This window comes from Ictalurus furcatus, chromosome 5 (assembly GCF_023375685.1).
Source record: "Ictalurus furcatus strain D&B chromosome 5, Billie_1.0, whole genome shotgun sequence".
In the NCBI taxonomy this organism is placed as follows: domain Eukaryota; kingdom Metazoa; phylum Chordata; class Actinopteri; order Siluriformes; family Ictaluridae; genus Ictalurus; species Ictalurus furcatus.
The window spans coordinates 29531653-29544098 of record NC_071259.1 but is presented as its reverse complement, the minus strand read 5'-3'; the positions used below and the strand labels follow the sequence as shown (position 1 = coordinate 29544098).

The 12446-nt window shown below is 40.4% G+C and overlaps 1 protein-coding gene across 2 annotated transcripts in view; it reads right to left on the bottom strand.

The window, feature by feature from the left end:
• Window positions 1-12446, bottom strand: part of slc6a8 (solute carrier family 6 member 8) — a 48185-nt gene that overhangs the window by 23745 nt on the left and 11994 nt on the right. For both annotated transcript variants that reach the window (XM_053625654.1, XM_053625653.1), the window contains 3 exons: window positions 6572-6703; window positions 5030-5294; window positions 2027-2159 (listed from right to left, as the gene is read on the bottom strand). In XM_053625654.1, coding sequence (XP_053481629.1) covers window positions 2027-2159; window positions 5030-5294; window positions 6572-6703 — 530 coding nt within the window. The remainder of the gene's footprint in view (window positions 1-2026; window positions 2160-5029; window positions 5295-6571; window positions 6704-12446) is intronic.

Here is a 12446-nt window from a genome sequence, read left to right as displayed (position 1 = left end):
CGATTATTAAACTTTACTTTGCTATTATGTGTATAAAATGCATATTATTATTAAACATGTTTAAAATCCTAAATGCGCAGGATCTTTACATGCAATTTTCTCCCCTTTCACATGTTTTAATGTCACCTGACAATGTTTATTCTTTCTATTTTGACTAAGATTAAAATATCCACCCCTTCGGTGTCTGACATTTGTCTGACCCCTAACTGCAGCTAAATAGGTTTAGTCAGGAAGTGGTAAACTTTTATTCACGTCTCAATGTGTTAATGGATTCCTAGGAATCGTTTCTGCATTATAACTCTTGTTCACTGCCGTAGCACAGGCCACACCACTGGGGTTTGAGTTAATGACAAAAGACACAAAAGCTAAGTAATGCCATTTAGACTATATTTCCAAATGTTTGTGGACACCCATTCCCATTCCAGGCTTAGTCTCCCTTTGTTGTTATAATAACCCCCAGTCTTCTGGGAAGGCTTTCTACTAGGGTTTGGAGTGTGGTTGTGGGGATTTGTGTTCATTCAGTTACAAGAGCATTAGTGACGCCAGGCACTGATGTCAGGTGAGGGTGAGGAGACCAGGCACACAGTCAGGTGTTTAGTGGGGTTGAAGGAGTTCAGTTTGTGCACATGGGGAATGTCATGCTGGAACACATTTGGGCCTCTTAGTTCCAATGGAATTGTAATGCTACAGCATACAAAGACATCCTATACTGTTGTGTGCTTCCAACTATGTTGCGACAGTTTGAGGAAGAATCACACATGGGTGTGAAGGTCAAGTGTCCACATACTTTTGGCCTTATAGTGTACTTTGAGGGTTGCGATAACTACAAATACTCCTCAGCACTTTGGTAAACAGTAAACAGACCCTATTTTCTGTCCCACCTGATCTGTGAGATGTAGGCTAATCGGGTGCTTTGTTTCAGCCCCTCGTATTATTTAATCAGATTCTGGAAAAAGCCAATTAGCTCACTGGGACACTCGCTTATGTCATGGGAATACAGGCCCGGTGAGCTCAGACTACTTCTTTTAAAGTGACAAATAGGAGAAAAAGGAGGTTGGCACCTATTTTAGAATTTAGATTTTAAATGGCAATTTCCATTCCTTAAGTGGAAAATTTTAACCGTCTGTTTTCTTTGTTAAGGCTGATTTGAAGCCAGTGGTATGTGAAACATAAGCAAGTGGTTGTAAAATGCGTGGGGGAGGGAACGTGGCTGCATGAGACACCAGAAATAAACTCCAGTCATTCTGACGGTGAGGATTCATGTGATCTCACCCTCCCCACACTGGTCCGTTCAGAAGAGAGAGAGAGAGACAGAGAGAGCAAAAGAGAGAGAGAGAGATGTTGGCTTGTGGCCATGCGCACGAGAGCCTGGTCACGTCCCACTGCAGAAAATCTCCCCCTAACCGACCAACCATGCTGCAGATTTCTAACAGGACGCCCTGATATGTGCAAAACCACTCCCCCATTGCCAGATGACGTTGCCATAACAACCTCTCTGTCTCACTAGTGCGCTGATGTGGAGAGCCAGCAGTGGGAGGGGCTATGCAAATCAAGGCAAGAGGAGAAAGTCACATTGAGCTCTGGTTTGGTGACGAAACCAGGATGTGTTTGAAAAGCTATACGACGTATTAATGAGTTTACTCAGTGCGTCATTAAATATAATACCGCGGAGAGTAAAAAAAAGAAATGGTTTCCAGTGAGGTTTGATCTTTATTAGGCATTTTGTGTTGAAGGATTTTCATCCATTCAGATGTAGATCTAGCGAGATAGAGATAGAGCGAGAGAAAGAAAGAGGGGCCAGGAACACAGTGAGGGCTGCTTTTAATCAGCTTGTCACTGTCTCCACGTGACTGCTCGGCTTTTACCTGGAGTCATAACTACAGCAGGGATCAGCGGTCTCGCTAAGCCGAGCACGTGCGAGTACGTGTGTGTGTGTGTGTGTGTGTGTGTGTGTGTGTGTGTGTGTGTGAGAGAGAGAGAGAGAGAGAGAGAGAGAGAGACAGACAGACTTTATAGAGGTGTGTACCTTTCCTGTTGACTTTACTCCCTTCCATGCGCAGAAGTAAACCAACACCCAGACAGCCATCAGACACAAAGTCATCTCCCAGTTGATCTGGCCCGGACTGTCCAGGCCTTCGGAGATACGCAGTACCTTATTCCTGCAGAATGTGGGATAGAGAACACTGCCTGAAACAATGCAAGACACACACTCACACATCCTGAATAAAAAGTTCAAGAGAGTTCACACCTGTGTAATCCTGTTTCCTGAAAAAATATAAGATAGAAATCTGCTCCAATCAGCTCTTTTTAAAACTTCCGAACTCTCCCCTATAACACTACAGCTACACTACATGTGTTTTCATGTTGCTGGGTAGGTAGTTTTACTTTTTGTACCTTTAACATGTATCTTTCACCTAGAAATAACAAGTCAAAGGTACATAATTGGACCCGGATGCTTTAAAAAGGTACTGCCTCCACCTTTCTAGGTAAAAGATACATACTAAAGATACAAGAATCTGTACACTTGATTAGGGCTGCAACTAATGATCATTTTCATAATCGATTACTTGGCCGATTATTTTTTTTTTTTTTTCCGATTAATCGGATGGGCGGGGCAACTCTCAGTACCATTTTTTCCCGTTTATTTAAAATAAAATCCACAAACTGAGTGTTACAAATATAAACTTCAGACTAAAACTTTACACAACTGTTTGTCCAATTATATAAGACTAAAAAGAAACCAATACACACAGATACACACCAGAATATATGTTACTCATTTAGGACTATAGTTTAATTCAGTGCTTTTTGTGCATCCATAAAAAATAATGTGGAATTACTTATATTATATATATATATATATATATATATATATATATATATATATATATATATATATATATATATATATATATATATAAAATATAAACTACTATATAAGTTTATATTATATAATAGTATTCATGCATTACTTTTTTATAAAAGGTAACATTGACATAAACAGTAAACTGAAGAAAGTCATTGTCGGTGACTCTGGGTATTAGGCTAAAGTTAGCGGCGTCACATTATGTGCGTATGATGTCATGCGCCGTCGACTAGGAAGCATCTTGTACTTCCGGTTAGTAAAAAAAAAACCGCTATTGTTCCTTTTCAGACAATATTACCTTTCTAAAATTCATCTACTAGACGGTAGAGTATATAGTGCATAGTGTAAGTGTACAGTACGTCATTTGGGACACAACTTTAGTATTTACTCTCCGAAGCATGTTTTCGGAACAGAAGTAATGTACTTAGTAAACGCACCACACAGACCAACTAATTGATAATGAGATTCGTTGACAACTATGTTCATTATCGATTACTATCGATTCGTTGTTGCAGCTCTACACTTGACAACCCAGTGACCTTTTTGCTGGCCTTTTTTTTCTGAATGTGAGAACTAACACGTGCTTCCTCTGAGACACATGAAGCTACTGCATGTGTTCCAAATTTAGCTCACGCTCCATCACAGTGTTGCTTTACAGAGTTCAATATAAATTTTATTTGTGTAGCGCTTTTAACAACTGAGAATGTCACGAAGCAGCTGCACAGTGAGCCAGTAAAAAAAAAAAAAAAACAGTGCCATATTCAAGATACTTGAATTTAATGTCTATAAACTATCATACAGAAAAGCAGGGATAGTTAAACATTCAGATTTTTAAATGTTTAGATTTTGGTCCAGGTTATAAAAGTGCTGGTGATACCAATGATTATGATGAGTTTTGTAATATTATATCACCTACCCCAACCAATATCTTCACAAACTTCTACAGAAAAGTTCTTATCAAGTAAAATGATCCCTGTGTCTGAAACAGTTCCTTAGATCCCACAGTACTCTATACGTTATAATTGATCTAATTCAGCTAAATAGATTTAGCAGCAAAAGCAAGCAGTTGTCATCATTCATTTGATTTGCCCTTACTTAATTTGGATGTGGAATTTCAACTTATCATCACGGCACAAACAAACGGAGGCAACTCGCTGGGTGGCATCCATCCAGAAGCCACAGAAATGTTATTACACTGCCGGCTCTTGCTATTTGTTTATTCTGTTTGAGGAACATTTTCACACATTTGCCAGGAAACTTGAGTGATTTTAGAAACTTGTCTTCAGTTCAGCGACTCGTCTTTTGCTGTTTAAAGAAGTCAAACACTTTCACCTTTAAAAACAACCGCTGCTTCGTGCGAACACATACCAGTGAGATCAACTGTGTTTCTGAAATACGCTGATTCCTACCAACATCACAAAACCTGGTTCTTGCTCTCTGTAGAAAATTTTTTGACAGTGGAAACTGATGTGGGGTTCTACATAGGAGTTTTAGGGTGCTAGATTTAGCCCCCCTCCCCCCTTTTTATTATCATTAAATCATAGCTTTCTGCAGGGAATCTACTCAGAATCCTAACTGATAACTCTATTGTAGTGTTCTACATAAAGGATTAGCACCTAAAGACACTTAAAGGCACTTAAAGGTTCTAGATTTAACCACTTTTTAGAGTGTAACCTCCTAAAAGGGGCCTACTTGGAACCCTCTGGGAGGAAAACTCTCTGTTGTAGAGAGTAGAACCTTTACTCAGAGGGTACTCATCAACCACAGAACTCCTAAGAGTTCTAGATTTAACCTCTTTTTTTTTGTAAAGTGTAGCTTTCTGAAAGGGACCTATACAGAACCCACATTTACAGGGAGGTTCTCTGCTCTACATTCAGTTCTACATAGAATCTTTACAGGTTTCCCCCAAGGGAACAAACCCAGGACTCTTTTCAGTTTTAAACTGTAACCTTTAAGGACTAGCATCCTAAAGTGGACCTACATGGAACCCTTTCTCAGAGGAAAACTCTCTATTGTAGAGTCCAACATAGAAGATTTATGGATTTTACGGTTAGTTTACGTGAGGGATACTTTGTCTCACAGACCATTTAAATAACTCTATCGTCATTGATGCATTACAAATACATGCTGACCTAAAATACAAACTGAAAGGAATAAACTTACTCCCAAAACTCAATGATAGGAGAAGTGGCGTTCTCCAACTCCTCACAGGTCTTGTTCATGAAGGTGTAGTTGCTGATGGTGCCGTTCTTGCAGGCGTCATGGCGGAAGGTCTCGATGCAGCTCGCAGTGTTCCAGTCGTTTGTGCAGGTGGACCAGGGCAGTATGGAGGTGAAGGAATTGATGAGGTAATAGAAAGCCCACGCCAGGACCATGATGTAGTAGGTGTTGCAGAAGAACACTATAACCGTGGAAGCATAGCCGAGTCCTGACACACACGGTATAAAAATGCATTAGGGAGAGGTTTTGAGAGACAGCATACCAATGTCTGTATTGGTAAAGATATTAGTAGGACTGGGCGATATGGCAAAAAATATTACATCATGATATGTGATATTTTTCAATATACAATATGCATCCTGATATTTAGCGCTGCTACCAATATGCATGGCCTGTGTTTTTACTATAAATAAAGGACGCATGGCCTGTGTCTTTACTATTAATACAGGAGGCATAGCTTGTGTCATTACTACTAATAAAGAATGCATGGACTGTGTCTTTACTACTAATGAAGGAGGCATGGCCTGTGTTTTTACTACTTATAAATGAGATATGGCCTGTGTTGTAGCCCTAATTAAAGAGGCATGGCTTGTGTTTTAAGTCCTAATGAAGGAGGCATGGCCTGTGTTTATAGCCCTGATTAAAGAGGCATGGCCTGTGTTTTTAGCCCTGATTAAGGAGGCATGACCTGTGTTTTTAGTTCTAATGAAGGGGGTATTGCCTGTGTTTTAGCCCTAATGAAGGAGGCATGGCTTGTGTTTTAAGTCCTAATACATTAGATGTGGCCTGTGTTTTAGCCTCAATTAAAGAGGCATGGCCTGTGTTTTAAGTCCTAATGAAGAAGGCATGGCCTGTGTTTATAGCCCTGATTAAACAGGCATTGGCTTGTGTTTTTAGCCCTGATTAAAGAGGTATTGCCTGTGTTTTAGTCCTAATGAAAGAGGTATGGTTTTACTACTAATGAAGGGGGTGTGGCCTGTGTTTTTACATGAAATTTAAATGTAAAGGTTAAATATTAAGTATTATGTATAACTTTTTGTAATAACAATTAAACATCGTTAAATCATCTTGTTTTCAATAATAGGCTTCTTTATCACTTAAAGTCCCAGTTTATTATTCATTTGCTCGTCTTGCGTATTATTCATTAACTACTATAAAGTATTCAACGAGTACAGTGAAACTAACAGGAAATGTGTGCAATTGAAGTAAATACTGCAAATTTAAAGAGTTAAATTGATATATAGTGTGTGTGTGTATATATATATATATATATATATATATATATATATATATATATATATATATATACACATACACACACACACACATACACTGTATCACTTATTGAAGCATGTAGGAGAATATTAAAATACACCTATATTGTATTGTGTCTGTTATAACCTGGATAACGCTTCAGATAGAATTGGGTCTCTAATCAACTCAGGAGACAACTCCTACTTCTGCAAGCTAAAATGGAGGTCATACCTTTAAAGAGTGGAGCGATGTTCCACACAGCGATGCTTCCAGCCTTCATGAACTGGCCGAGAGCAATTTCCAAGAAGAAGATAGGAATTCCACCGAAGAATATAAACAACATGTAGGGAATGAGAAAGACTCCTGTGCAGGAAAAAAAAAGAAAAAAAAAAGAGAGAGAAATAGACAGATTTGAATTATTTCAGTTCGTAGACTTATTCTTAATAAACAACATTGATTGTTGGAATCTGATTGGTCTGACTGAAAGTGGTGATTAATTTTCCATCGCAACGTCTCAGACAGTAGCTCCGGCTAAATTAATGCACTGGTTCTAATACGTTATCGTTTCTATAATACCGATTTACACAGGGACGTGTATGGCAGATATGGCACATAATCTGAGACTCATAAACAGACTCAAAACGTGTTGTTATTTAACAAAGAAAAACATTACTGAATTGGGGATTTTTCTGATTAGGAGAAATGTACTGAACATTTTTGGAAGGAGTCTCCAGTGTCAGGAAACAATCTCATTTAAAAGATAACAGGGACTAAATTGTCTTGTAGATGTTCAACAATATTACATGTATCCAGCTAGAATGGATAACGGATAAAAACGTATGATAAGCTGTTCTCTAATACTTGTATAAAAGGAACAAAACATTTTCAGAGGTGCTGTTATTGGAAAATAATCAACTTCAGAGTGGTAACAGCGTCAGGCCACATCATACCGGTTGTTGATTATTCTCCTGTAAAAGCAGGTACCCAAGTGATCTAATCCTTATATAAAAGCAAGTCTTATACAATTCACTTACATAACTTGTTTTATACGCTTCACTTTTTCATAACCGCATGTAAATATTGTAAATACATGTAAATACATGTAAATACATGTAAAAGTACTAAATGCATAAATAGTGATTGAAGATGGGTACTGGGGGGGATTAAGAATGACACATCATAAGCATACATGCTTTTTTTTTTTGCTTTTCAATGCACAATTCTCAAGGACACCATTTTCCTTTTAGTGCTGTGCATTTTAGAGCTTTCAATTTCAGGTCAGAGCAGTGACGCACCACAACCAGGCGACGAGGCAGCAGCAAAAACCGCCTCCAGTCGAGAGATCTGAGAATGACAGCAGCAGCTGAAGCTAAGCCTGTCTATTTTTTATTTATTTATTTATTTATTCAAGGGTGGGGGGTGGGGCAAAAGATGAACGAGAGGGGGGAAAAAAGGGGATGGGCTTTGGACCAACCAGCTGCAGCGACAGAAGCCCTAATTCAGACTGACAAACAAATGATAAGCTGGACTGAATGAACGTCCTGCTGAGAGAGAGAGAGAGAGGCAAACCGCGACATGAAAAAAAGAGCGAGACAGAGAGCGAGAGTGAGAGAGAGAGAGAGAGGGAGAGAGAGAGGACTGCGCCAAGTAGTGTAACATCCTTGTGTAACATAGTCAGGCTCTGCAGACTCATAGGAACTGCAGATCGCTCCCTATCACATAAAGACATGCATTCCTTTTTCAAAATGGCTGCTGCAGTCATCAGAGTACTACAGTGAATTAGCATCGGCATGTTTTCCTAAATACAAAGTCAGAATCAAGGCTGCGTAGAACAAATAGAATGTACACAGGAACAGGGGAGGTTGTGAATGAGCAGGCGGCTTTGCTTTTCAGAAATGCGAGCGCTATTGTTTGGGACAGAGCCCTTTTGATAAGCAGACGAGACAGAGGCTGAGAGCAGCAAACATGCTGCGCAGTCATAATGATGACAGAGTGTGACGTCGGGAACTCCGGTGTGTGACGTTAGGACTGCTGCACTGAGCAAATGCAGCTCAGGAAATATGCAGTTGTGGGCTCAGAGAGAGAGAGAGAGAGAGAGAGAGAGAGAGAGAGAAAGAGAGAGAGAGAGAGGCTGATTTGCAAACAAAGAGCGTGTCAATGAAACGACTGCCAGTGGATGATGTATGAGTACGTGACTTGCGGCCTGCGCTAACACACTCATATGACACACACACACCCACACCAAGCCTCTCTCTCTCTCTCTCTCTCGCGCGTGCTCTCTCTCTCTCTCGCGCCCGTGTGCTCTCTCTCTCTCTCTCATTCACACGTCTGCACACTGCAGAGGCTGCGTCGTGACTGCTCGGAAGATGACTGGATTAAAAAATGAGGGGAAAAAATAATCAATTCATGAACAATTCTGCATCAGTGATGAAGGGTTTCTTTTCATTGAAAAAAAGTCAACAGCACCAAATATTTCTGATGAAAAAAAAAATGCTATAGAGCATGTCAAATTCCTTTTTAAAGCTGCATTTGATCTTTAATTATTTAAAACATTGAGCAGTCAAAAGGCATTTCCGTGCTGTTGGAAATGAACTAATCACATACATCTAGTTTCACAATTCCATCAAATCATTTATTACGGAATGTAGGTCTAAGACTTTAAAACCTCAGATGTATCCAGTTGCATAGATAATTAGTAAAGATTGCAGTATCAGGAATTGAAATGAAATCGAATGACAAGGTCCCTAGAGATTCTCAGCCCTAAATTCTAAATTGAGGACAGAACTGTGTGAACTGTTCTCGTTTTCACTCTCTCTCTCTCTCTCTCTCTAGCCAAGGTGATCCACAGCACTGGCCATCTGGCTGCTAATGGCGTCTTCTGTCGCAGTCATTTTACTGAAGGCATTAAAGCTAAGCGTTTATGCGTTTATGACACAGAAAGAGACGAGACGAACTCGCATGCAGGATTCCGTCTGTAAATAATCTTCGCGTTTTTGAGGAATTAGCTAATAGCTTTTTGTGACATGCGATTCATGCAGGAACATGATCGTGTCCTCAGTGAGAGGGACTCAAGCGATACAAGCAGTCCATGAATTTTACATGATGTCAACGCTGTCGTCGGAGTGACCTTTCCCCATGGAGGTTGCACTCCTTGTGTGCCATTAAGCTTTGCCTATAATTAGCGTGGCAACTGCTGCGCAGGTAATACACGACCCCCCCTCCAAAAAAAAAAAAAAAACCAACCCAGATAAGCACATCCTCAGCTTTTGATTATTATGTTAGAGCATGCTATAGAACGATCAAGTCCAGATCAACCGTGTCCGGTCTGGTAATCACAAGAACTGAGAACAAGCTGTGAAACAGGTGCGAAAACGCAGTCACACTCCAATCTCAGCAGTCAGGTGACGATAGGAGGCTATAAATACCCACTGCGGCTCCGTCCTCGCTCTTATAGCAAATGCAAATTGGCACACAATCATCACGTTCAGTCCTGGGAGTCCTGGTGGGATTTGTAATTACTCGTCCCTTGGCAAAAAAACCTGATCTACTGGCTTGGTTACATGCAGCAGATCGCAACAGCTGGTCCTCTCTGGATGGTCTGGAGGCCAGCAAACGAATTGGAAAAATCTCTCGTGGGATTATCATTCAAGAGGATTATTCAAAGACAGTTTAGCACGAACTGCTTTTACCGAATTGTAATTAATTCCAGCACAGTTTCAACCAGACACTATAAAATAAACGGTGATTCCATTATTGCAGTGTGATTTAGCCTTGCAACTCTTAAAACTACTTTAAAGAAAAAATGTTTTCCTCAGTGAATCTAAGAACACATAGAGTTAACCCAAAACATGCATTACATGTGAAAGCGGTGTCTAAAAGTTCGCTTTTGAATCCTGTAATTATTCATGTGTCAACGTCGCATGACTTCTCTGTAAGATCAATAATACTGCTATCGATGCTATCACAGTATGGCTGGAAGACAAAATATAGTCCCAATGTCAATGTGAATAAATGCGCATGCCATATACTCTGCTCGTGTTCATCCACACGCGGTGGCGTTTGTACCCTCAGATCAGTGTCTTTAGTTTTTATACTGTGATTATATAATTGTAAACGTTGCTGGCACAAGATCCCAAGAGTCATGTGGTGGAGAGCGTGGTTGAATGAAAGGTGTGGCAACTGAAAGCAACGTGTGTTTGTGCACGTACCACCTACACATTTAACTATAGCAGGTAGGGCAAAGATCATTGGAAAATGTGTTCACGATTAAGGTGTGTCCTGGCACTGATCTGTTCATAAGGAAATTTACAGCATTTAAAAACCACGTAGAGAAATGAAGACATGGAGAACTGAACCAAAATAACAGCAACAGGTTTTGCTGCCAGTATTGCTGCTATACTTGTGCTGCTACGTTACACAATAACTTACAGTTACAGTCCATGTTCTGTATTGTCCTGTGTAGTTACTGTCCTGTGTATTTACTGTATTGTTCAGTATATTTATCGTTTTGCACTCGTCTCTCACTGTCGTGTATTTGCACATTGTGTAATCTTGTGTACTGTTCTGTGTTGCACCATGGTCCTGAAGAAACCTCATTTCGTTCCAATGTATACAAGTTATATAGAGGAATGACAATAAAAACCCACTTGACTTGAACAGTTAAAATGATCGCTTCATCACAGGTACGCTCTCAATAGACTGTGCTAAATCGTTTTGAAGGAAGAGTAAACAATCCGCAAGTAAACAAATACGAAAGTTATTTAGCAAGCTACAAAATTTAATAACAGATGCCTGATAGTTTCATAGCACATCGAAAAGCTACAGTATATGTACAATATTCTGGCAAAAAATAAATAAAAAATACAAAGCACTAACAGGTGACGTGAAAAACATTGATTATTTCGTTACAATGGCACCGGTGAAGGGGTAGGATATATTTTGCAGCAAGTGAACAGTCAGTTCTCAAAGTTGATGTGTTGGAAGCAAGAAAAATGGGCAAGTGTAAGGATCTGAGCAACTTTGACAAGGGCCAAATTGTGATGGCTAGACGACTGGGTCGGAGCATATCCAAAATGGCAGGTCTTGTGGGGTTCCTGGTACGCAGTAAGTGGTACAAGGAAAGACATCTGGTGAACCGGCGACAGGGTCATGTGTGCCCAAGGCTCACTGATGCATGTGGGGAGCGAGGACTAGCCTGTCTGGTCCGATCGCACAGATGAGCTACTGTAGCACAAATTGCTGAAAAACGTAAAGCTGGCATTGATAGAAAGTTGCGAGAACACATAGTGCATTGAAGCTGGATGTGTACGGGGCTTGTGTAGCCCATGCTGACCCCTGTCCACAACCAAAAGCGTCTACAATGGGGACGTGAGCATCAGAACTGGACCATGGATCAATGGAAGAAAGTGTCCTGGTCTGATGAATCATGTTTTCTTTTACGTCATGTGGCTGGCCGGGTGCGTGTACGTCATTTACCTGGGGAAGAGATGATACCAGGATGTACTATGGGAAGACGGCAGAGTGATGCTCTGGGCAATGTTCTGCTGGGAAACCTTGGGTCCTAGCATTCATGTGGATGTTACTTTGACACGTACCACCTACCTAAATATTGTTCCAGACCAAGTACACCCCTTCATGGCAACGGTATTCCCTAATGGCACTGGCCTTTTTCGGCAGGATAATGTGGCCTGCTGCCACACTGCAAAAATGGTTCAGGAATGGTTTGAGGAAGATGACAAAATGATCAAAAAGTTGACTTGGCCTTCAAATTCCCCAAGTCCGGTCCATGAGGCCCCACCTCACGACTTACAGGACTTAAAGGATCTGCTGCATACGTTTTGGTGCCAGATACCACAGTGCACCTTCAGAGGTCTTGTGGAGTCCACGCATCGACGGATCAGAGCTGTTTTGTCAACACAAGAAGCGCCTACACAATGTTAGGCAGGTGGTTTTAATGCTATGGCTGATCAGTGTATATATATATATATAAACAAGCACTAGTTAGCACGTAAGGCAGGTTCTTTGTAAAAAATAGTTCAGTATTTAAATAGTGATATAGGCTCTACATAATTCCAGGATGAACACTTATTTAATGCGCACCTATTAT